Source organism: Mandrillus leucophaeus, unplaced genomic scaffold, assembly GCF_000951045.1.
Source record: "Mandrillus leucophaeus isolate KB7577 unplaced genomic scaffold, Mleu.le_1.0 Scaffold108, whole genome shotgun sequence".
Taxonomy (NCBI): Eukaryota; Metazoa; Chordata; class Mammalia; order Primates; family Cercopithecidae; genus Mandrillus; species Mandrillus leucophaeus.
This window is the reverse complement of record NW_012098987.1, coordinates 4,000,954-4,009,630: the sequence shown is the minus strand read 5'-3', so window position 1 is coordinate 4,009,630 and position 8,677 is coordinate 4,000,954. Positions and strand designations below refer to the sequence as shown.

At 35.5% G+C, this 8,677-nt stretch overlaps 1 protein-coding gene across 1 annotated transcript in view; it reads left to right on the top strand.

Moving 5' to 3' along the window:
- Positions 1 to 8,677, top strand: part of RSL24D1 (ribosomal L24 domain containing 1) — a 17,404-nt gene extending 8,727 nt beyond the window's left edge. The window contains exons 4-6 of the mRNA XM_011986501.1: positions 4,256 to 4,319; positions 6,594 to 6,679; positions 7,765 to 8,677. Of these exons, the coding sequence (XP_011841891.1) occupies positions 4,256 to 4,319; positions 6,594 to 6,679; positions 7,765 to 7,838 (224 nt within the window). The 3' untranslated portion in view covers positions 7,839 to 8,677. The remainder of the gene's footprint in view (positions 1 to 4,255; positions 4,320 to 6,593; positions 6,680 to 7,764) is intronic.

The window sequence follows — 8,677 nt, the reverse complement described above, 5'->3', positions numbered from 1 at the left end:
TTGTCTTAGGGCACATATAAAATACACTAACACTAATGATAGCTGATGAGCTAAGAAAAAAAAAATTGCAAAAAACTCTGTTTATGTTTTAAAAAAGTTTACGAATTTATGTTGGGCTGTGGGTTGGTCAAGCTTGTTCTAAAGCTTTGTTTACCCTGGACCATGTGGAGAAATTGGAGTTTAGATTTGGAATTGCCTTTTCTATACTTAGCCCTAATTATTGTACCCTTTGGGTCTCTCCTACCCCCTTTTTAGAAAAAAGGTCTTTTCCTTCTGCTTTATAATTAGAGGAAGAGTTAATTTCTGAAAAGCAATTGATTTTTATTGGGTTTATTTGACAAGGAAATAACACTTATTCAAACTCAAGGATTTCTAAAGAGATTTACTTATAGGATTATTAAATTGATTTCAAAAGGCATCCTTATCAAGGACATTATTGGAAAGTCCTGAAGCATTTCTCTCTTTTTTTTTTTGAGACGGAGTCTTGCTCTGTTGCCCAGGCTGGAGTGCAGTGGTGTGATCTCGGCTCACTGCAACCTCCGCCTCTCGGGTTCGAGCAATTTTCCTGCCTCAGCCTCCCGAGTAGCTGGGACTACAGGCACACGCTGCCATGCCCGGCTAATTTTTTTTGTATTTTAGTAGAGACAGGGTTTCACTATGTTACTCAGGCTGGTGGCAAGCTTCTGAGCTCAGACAGTCCGCCCGCCTCAGTCTCCCAAAGTGCTGGGATTACAGGCGTGAGCCACCGTGCCTGTCCTGAAGCATTTCTGGATTTCATTCAGTTTTATTTCATTTTGACCTTTGCTTTTGTTGTTGTTGTTATTGCTTGAAGACAGCAGCTCCAGATCATTTTTACATATTTTGTAACTGCTTTGACTTAGTGGGTATTTAGGTGGTTGTTGAAATGAGGTGCATATCCAATTTCAGTGATAACGTGAATAATCAGTTCTATGGTCTACCATGCTAGTTTCGTGTTATATTGCTCGAGAGAAATACTGCTGTGTTCTGTATGACTTCACATGCTGTAATGGTAATGTTCTCTGCAGTTCTTACTTTATTTTAATTCATTGCACATTTATTAAGCACTGCCTGTGGTATACAAAGATGAACAGGTCACACACAGTCTCTGTCCTCTAGGTGCATTTACTGAGTACTCTTATTTTATTGTTTCTGTTAGGTTTTATTACAGAGTCTAATTCTCTTGCCCCCCTCATTTGTACATCTGTAAATTCTGTAAGAAACAGTGCTTTGTAGATTTTTTTTTTTTTTTTCCTGCACTGATTCTGCTTTCCTTTTTACTGGGATCCTAAAAATAGTTTTTTCTAAGAAGATCTGCTAAGTGGACAGTATAAGTGCTAGGTATATAGGATGAGAGTCTTTGGAATTTAAGATTGTTTCCTGGTGTTTTACACAATTAATAAAAGTTGTTTTCAGTATTATTCCAGAACAATATATTATTCTTCTAAGAGATTTATTGATTCTCCACACCCCTCATATTTCAATATCATTTGGTCTATAAACTAATCTGTTGACAAGAGTTGTATGTTCATTACTTACATTATCAAATTATGTGAGGACATGGATTGAACAACCTTCGTTAAGGTATTGATGTCTGTAGAAACAGTAGTATGTTAGAATTTCAAAAATACCAGGAAAAGTAGTTTGCACTTTATTCCTCATGGCTGTCTGTGTTGCAGGTGAATTTTTAATGTCTTCAGGTTTTTTTTTTTTTTAACTTTTTACTTATTTTATTTTTGTTGAACTTTTTTTCTAATCTTAGTAGCTTTTGGGGTACAAGTGGTTTTTTTGGTTACATGGATTAATTGTAGATTGGCAAAATCTGAGATTTTAGGGCATCCATCACCTGAGTAGTGTACATTGTACCCAATATGTAGTTTTTACCCCTTGCCCCACCCCACCCCCACTTTTGAGTCCCCATAGTCCATTATATTGCTCTGTATGCCTTTGCGTGCCATAGCTCAGCCACCACTTGTGAGTGAGAACATGCAGTATTAGGTTTTCTGTTCCTGGGTTACTTCATTTAGAATAGTGGCCTCCAGTTCCATCCAAGTTGCTGCAGAAGACATTGTTTCGTTCCTTTTCTTGGGTCAGTACTATTCCATCATGTATAAATACCGCATTTTCTTTACCCACTTGTTGGTCGATGGGCACTTAGGTTGGTTCCATATCTTTGCAGTTGTGAATTGTACAGTCAGATGCTTCTTAGGTTCAAAATATTTCAATCTTCTGGAATATTTGGAAATACAGTATATTATTCTTTGGAAAGGATTTTCCTGCCACTTGTGTTTATTTCCCTTCTAAATAAGTTTAAAGTGTGGAAATGCTTCTGAGTACTAGAACTTGTCCTTATTTTTGCCGAAAGACAAAGAAAAAAAGTTACATATCCAGCATATTATTAATTCTGAGCTACAGCATATGCAGATTTATAGTTGACATTTTCTTAGAATTATTTATATAAACGTTGCTTTAATACTAGGGGTCTTAAAGATTGTCCTGGTGGTTTTTGTTAACATGTAGATTCAGATATAATAGGTTTGTGTGGGGCCTGAAATCCTTTGTTTCTAACAAGCTCCCAAATGATGCCACTGTTACTGGTCCTAGACTACAATTCTTAAAAAGTTTTAATTTTGACCTAATTTCAGATTACAGAAAAGTTGCAGGAGTAGAGTTCTCTGATATCCTTCGTCCAGACTCCCTGAATGTTAACATTTTGTTAAATTAATTTTTTCTCTCTGTCTCTCTTCTTTCTCCCTTTCTCCCTTTAGCGTATATTTTTCTGAACTGTTTAAGCAAACATAATGTTCTTTATCCCTAGTTTGATATGTATTTCCAGAAATAAGAACACTCTCACATAACCACACTGCAATTATTAAAATTAAGAAACTAACATTAATAGAATATTATTACCTAATCTCAGACCTATTCATATTTCTCTGATTGTCCCAGTCATATTCTTTATAGCAAAATTTGTAAGAATAGTACATGTCATGTCTCTTTAATCTCTTTTAATCTGGAACATTTCCTGAGTTTGTCTTCATATTTCATGATATTGACAGTTTAGAAGAATATGGGCCAGGCGTTTGGTATAAAATTTCTTAACTGGATTGTTTGATGTTTCCTTCAGATTAGGTTTGGATAATGCACATTTGGCAAGAGCACCAGAGATTCCATGCTGAGTTTTTTCAGTGTTCTTTGTCAGGAGACACAAGCTGTCCATTAGTTCCATTACTAGCAGTGTTAACTTTGATCATTTGGTTAAGGTGGTGTCTGTCAGGTTTTTCCACTGAAGAGTTACTGTTTTACTCTTTTTAATGAATAAGTGCACTTTTGGGAGATACGTTAAGACTATATAAATATCTTATTCTGTAGATCTGCAGACTACACTTTAAAGAGGTAGATCAGAAGTTGTGGTGTCTGAGCCACTGAGCACTGGAAATGTGGCTAGTCTAAATTGGCGTTGTGCTGTAAATGTGGAATGAATGCTGGATTTTGAAGACTCAATATGAAAATAGGAATGAAATAGTTCACTAATAATTTTATATAGATTGCATGTTGAATGACAGTATTTTGAAAATTTGGGTTAAATAAAACGTATCATTAAATTTCCACCTGTTCCTTTTTACTTTAAAAAATATGGCTACTGGAAAATTTAAAATTTCATATGTGGTTTGTCTTTCATTGGATAGTACTAATAGAGATTTTAGAGCATAGTTGGACTCAGCCCCCTTTTAGCCAACGCTCCTGTAGACATTTTCTAAAACAGTTGGATTTTTGTGGTCTAGAACATGTTAGTATTGATTGTTTGGTTCATTCTGCCAATATCATGTGCTGACCATATCCCAGGCACTTTAAGTGTTCATAACCAGAAAGATGCTGTCTTTATTCATGGAAATTACAAGTTAAGAATGAGATTAGTTGTCAATAGTCCAAGTTCTCTGTATAGTAAAATTTGAAAAGCATTGGATTGGTTTAAAGTGGAAGGAAAATTTAACAGCAATAGAGACTTTTGTCAAATAAAAATTAGAGAAATGATAGTTGTTAGAATGTTGAGAGTGATGATGGCCATGAGCATATACCTTCTTCAGCTTTTTGAGTAGGGATTGTTTTTGTAATGATTTTTTTCATGTAAATTCATTTCTAAATCAGAATAATAAAGAAGTGCTTGTTAATGCAGTTGTTGATCATCCTGCTTGAATGTGCGTACATTTGCTAACTCTTGTGAACTTTTTTGTAGTTGATGCAATGAAGAGAGTTGAAGAGATCAAACAGAAGCGCCAAGCTAAATTTATAATGAACAGGTATGAATATTTATGTGGAGTAACTTTTGGAAAGTAATTACTAGTAGATATTTAGAGGCATTCGTATTTTTTTTTTAAATTTTTAATTTTGACATAACTTCAGACTTACCAGAAACTTCCAGGAATAATATGAAGAACTCTTATATATTCTGCTAGCATTTTACATTTACTTTATCCCTGTCACAATGTATTGAAGACCATAATGCTTTTTCCTTCTAAGTATACTTAAGTGTATGTAACCTAAAAATAACATTCTCTTAAACACAGTGTGGTTATCTATCAGTCAGGAAATTAACATTGATGTAATACTGTTATATAATCTATGAACTTTGTTTAGACCTCACCAGTTACTCTGATTACGTCCACAGCAACGGAAAGTCCTTCATGTTTCTTCAGGCTCCTTTAATCTGGACAGTTTCTCATCTTTCTTTCTTTTACATGACAGTGATAGTTTTGAAGACTATAGGTCAAGTTATTGTATAAAATGTTGTTCAATTTGGGTTTGTCTGATATCTTCCTCATTAGATTTTGGTTAGGCACCTTTGGCAGGGATGTCACAGAAATGATGGCCTATCCTTCTCATGCATCATATCGGGAAGCACATGATGTCACCTTGCTGGTGATGTTAACTTTGGTCATTTGATTAAGGTGATGTCTGTTAGGTTTCTCCACTGGAAGGTTACTAGTTTGTTTTCCTTATAATCAGTACATCTCTTGGGGGAGATACATAGAGATTCAGTAAAGAGCCTATTACTCCTCCAACTTGTACCTACTAGTTTTGGTTTTCATTAGAGTCTTGCTTGAATCACTTACTACTATTGTTGTGATTGTTGCCAAATGGTGGTTTTTCTAATTCCATCATTTCTTCTACATTTTTTAGTTGATTTTCTCATGTAAGAAAGAACTTTCCCTTTTCCATCAATTTCAAGATTTATTCCTTTACTCATATTACATCTGTGTGTATTCATGGATTCTTATGGTATACATTGGGTTATAATTCTTTATTGTCATTATTTATTTGGATGTTCTAAGTGGCCCACATTTGGCCTGTGGGAGTTCCTTCAGGCAGACTGTCATGTCATTTTGACAGTTCTCCTCATTGTTTGAGTGCATTCATGTTTCGTAGCTAACAAGATGTTTCCTCTTCCCCAGCTTGGAATCAGCTATTTTTTTCAGAGCAGGACCATTAGCTTTTAAATTAATTGCTATGGAATATGTCAAGGAAAAGAAGCACGTGCCAGCAGCTTTGTGGCTTAAAAATTTTAAAGCATTTCAGAAAAATGTTTGAGGACTAGTCTGTTAGCATTTCTATTGAATATCGTGTGTTTTGTGCTCTTTTAATTACCCAATGGTTTTTTAAAAATTATATAACAGAGACTTATCTATTTGAGAAGAAAAGATCTAGGCACTGTAACAGTTAAAGGGTTAAAGATTGTTTTATGTAGTAGAGTACTACTACTTTTCTTTTTTTTGTTTGAGACTGAGTCTCGCTCTGTCGCCCAGGCTGGAGTGCTGTGGCGCCATCTTGGCTCACTGCAGGCTCCGCTTCCCAGGTTCCTGCCATTCTCCTGCCTCAGCCTCCCGAGTAGCTGGGACTACAGGCGCCCGCCACCACGCCTGGCTAATTTTTTGTATTTTTAGTAGAGACGAGGTTTCACCATGTTAGCCAGGATGGTCTCGATCTCCTGACCTCGTGATCCACCCGCCATGGCCTCCCAGAGTGCTGGGATTATAGGCGTGAGCCACCGCACCCAGCCAAGCACTACTTCTTTTCATGACTCACATCCTTCGTTTACTCAGCAAATATATATTGAGCTCCCATTTTGTGCCATTCTTAAGTACAAAGAATGAATGCATGAACAAGTGTTGTGGTAGGGTAGGAATCCTATTTTGAGCTAATTTCGAACTAGAAAACCACTTTGAGTTGTTAGGGAAGAAAATGTACATTTGTGAGGGCTTAACAGGTGACCTTACTTTAGATTTGGGAATAAATGTAAGGTATATATCTCTTTTAGGTTATGTTCACCACTTGCCATTTGGGAATAACGTGAGAGAACTGAGAGGCTCTTTGTTCACTTGGTGTTGATGCTGCTGCTGGATGGGGAGTGTTGTGGGGAGAAGAAAGGGGAGTGAACAGAAGGGCAGCCATCGTGCTTCCATTCCCCATCTGTGGGGCTAACTGAAGTAACAACATTTAGAAGCTGTATTGTGAATTGATGCCGCTTAAAGCAGTGTTAGTAACTGAAATTTTGGCTTTAATGTGTTTTGCCGTAGATTGAAGAAAAATAAAGAGCTACAGAAAGTTCAGGATATCAAAGAAGTCAAGCAAAACATCCATCTTATCCGAGCTCCTCTTGCAGGTGAGTTCTACGTTGCACAGGAATTTTCTGCTTTAAGAAGAAAAATGAAAAATGTAGATTTTTGTGGTCTGTGTATTTGGGTACCAACTAACTTTGGGTATTTTTTCCTTTAAATATTATCTTTCTTAGTAAAGGTATGATATGATTTGGTCTATTAAAATGTAATTTATTCAGTGTATTTCCCAGGTGTAATCTATTTATATGGTGTTTTTTTTCCCTTCATTGAATTCTATGTTCCATATCTCCCCAAGTTAAGCAAAATTATTTGAGTAATAGTTTTGTAGATGATTTTTGGACAATGTTTTATATTAGTGTTTCTCAAACTTTGGTTGGTCTCAGAATTACCAACTTGGGGAACTTAGTATAAATACATAGGCCGAGGCTCTTTGAGTCTGAGCCACTGTTCAGTAGCATTCCAGGTGATTCTGATACTAAAATTTGGACTACTGTTTCTTTTACTCAGCTAACACCAAGTACAGTCTCTTATGCAGTTTACTTAGGTAGATCACTTAAAGGGAAAGAAATGTTAGTAAAGGTCAAATTCTGTAATCACATGTTGAGTACGTTTGTGTAAATCTACTTGTATTATTTTTGTACCAAATTTTATTAAAGTAGACAAAATTCTGGAGCATTTGTTTCACATATACATAATAACAAACTGATAGTCAAAAAGCACCAGAAAGGAACCATTGTTATCTAATTTTTTAGGTAATCCTTTTTGAGGTAGATAGAACAGTGTTAAGAGCAGGGACCTTGGATCCAGATGGCCGGAGTTCACATGCCAGCGCTTTGACTTATATGACTTTCTAGTTGAGTGACCTTCAGCAAGTTAATCTGTCTTGGAGCCTCAGTTTTCTCATATTTAAAATGGAGGTTGTTAGGAGGGTGAAATGAGCAAATGTATGTAGAATGTTTATTTGATGCAGGGCATATCATAAGACCTATGTTAGTTTAGCTGTTATTAAATTTCTTAGGAATGGCTTATATTACTTTAAAACATGCAGGATCCTTTATAAAGTGTTGATGTGAATTCTGTAAGGTCACATTGAATTAAGTTGTTTATTTTTTACTTGTTTTTATTAAAGGCAAAGGGAAGCAGTTGGAAGAGAAAATGGTACAGCAGTTACAAGAGGATGTGGACATGGAAGATGCTCCTTAAAAATCTCTGTAACCATTTCTTGTGTACATTTGAAAAGACCCTTTGGATACTTGGAACTGCTAAATTATCTTATTTTTTACATAAGGTCACTTAAATGAAAAGTGATTAAAATACATCTTTCCTACATTACCTTCCACATAACATCAGATATTATGGATGTTAGATTGCATCTCAGTGTTAAATCTTCACTGATAGATGTACTTAAGTAAATCATGAAAATTCTGCTTATAACTATAGAAGTGAATTGTGGATGTAAAATGGTTATGCCATTTGGGTAATGGCACTAGGCAGCATTTGTATAGTAACTAATGGCAAAAATTCATGGCTAGTGATGTATAAAATAAAATATTCTTTGCGGTAAAATATTCCCTTTGTTAATGTTATAGAAGAGGGGGATACAAAAAGGAACTAACAATCTGTATGGCAGTATCAGATATTATTTTTGTTTTAGTATTTCCTGTTTTGGTTTATTTGCATCTTAGAAGAGCATAATGACATTGTTTGATGAAACCTAAATTATGCTGGACTGTTTTGACCTGGTTTAACCTTTCTGATAGGTAGTTGTGGATGTTGGGGATGAGAACTGAATAATCTTTGCCTGGAGTGACACTACACTCCAGAATTTCCACTTTGGAGAATATTCAGTTCTCACTTGTGATTCCTGGTAGAACAAACTTTATTTTTCTAGCCCAGCAGTGATCTAGAAGCAGAGGAATCCCAGCGCCTTTTAAAAGTTATTATGTGGTTTTCTTTTAAAAAGCTGCTGATTTTGGAAGGTAGAATTTATGGGTACAACGTATGTTCATTATTTGTATGTAAAATAAAACCATTTAAAAAGT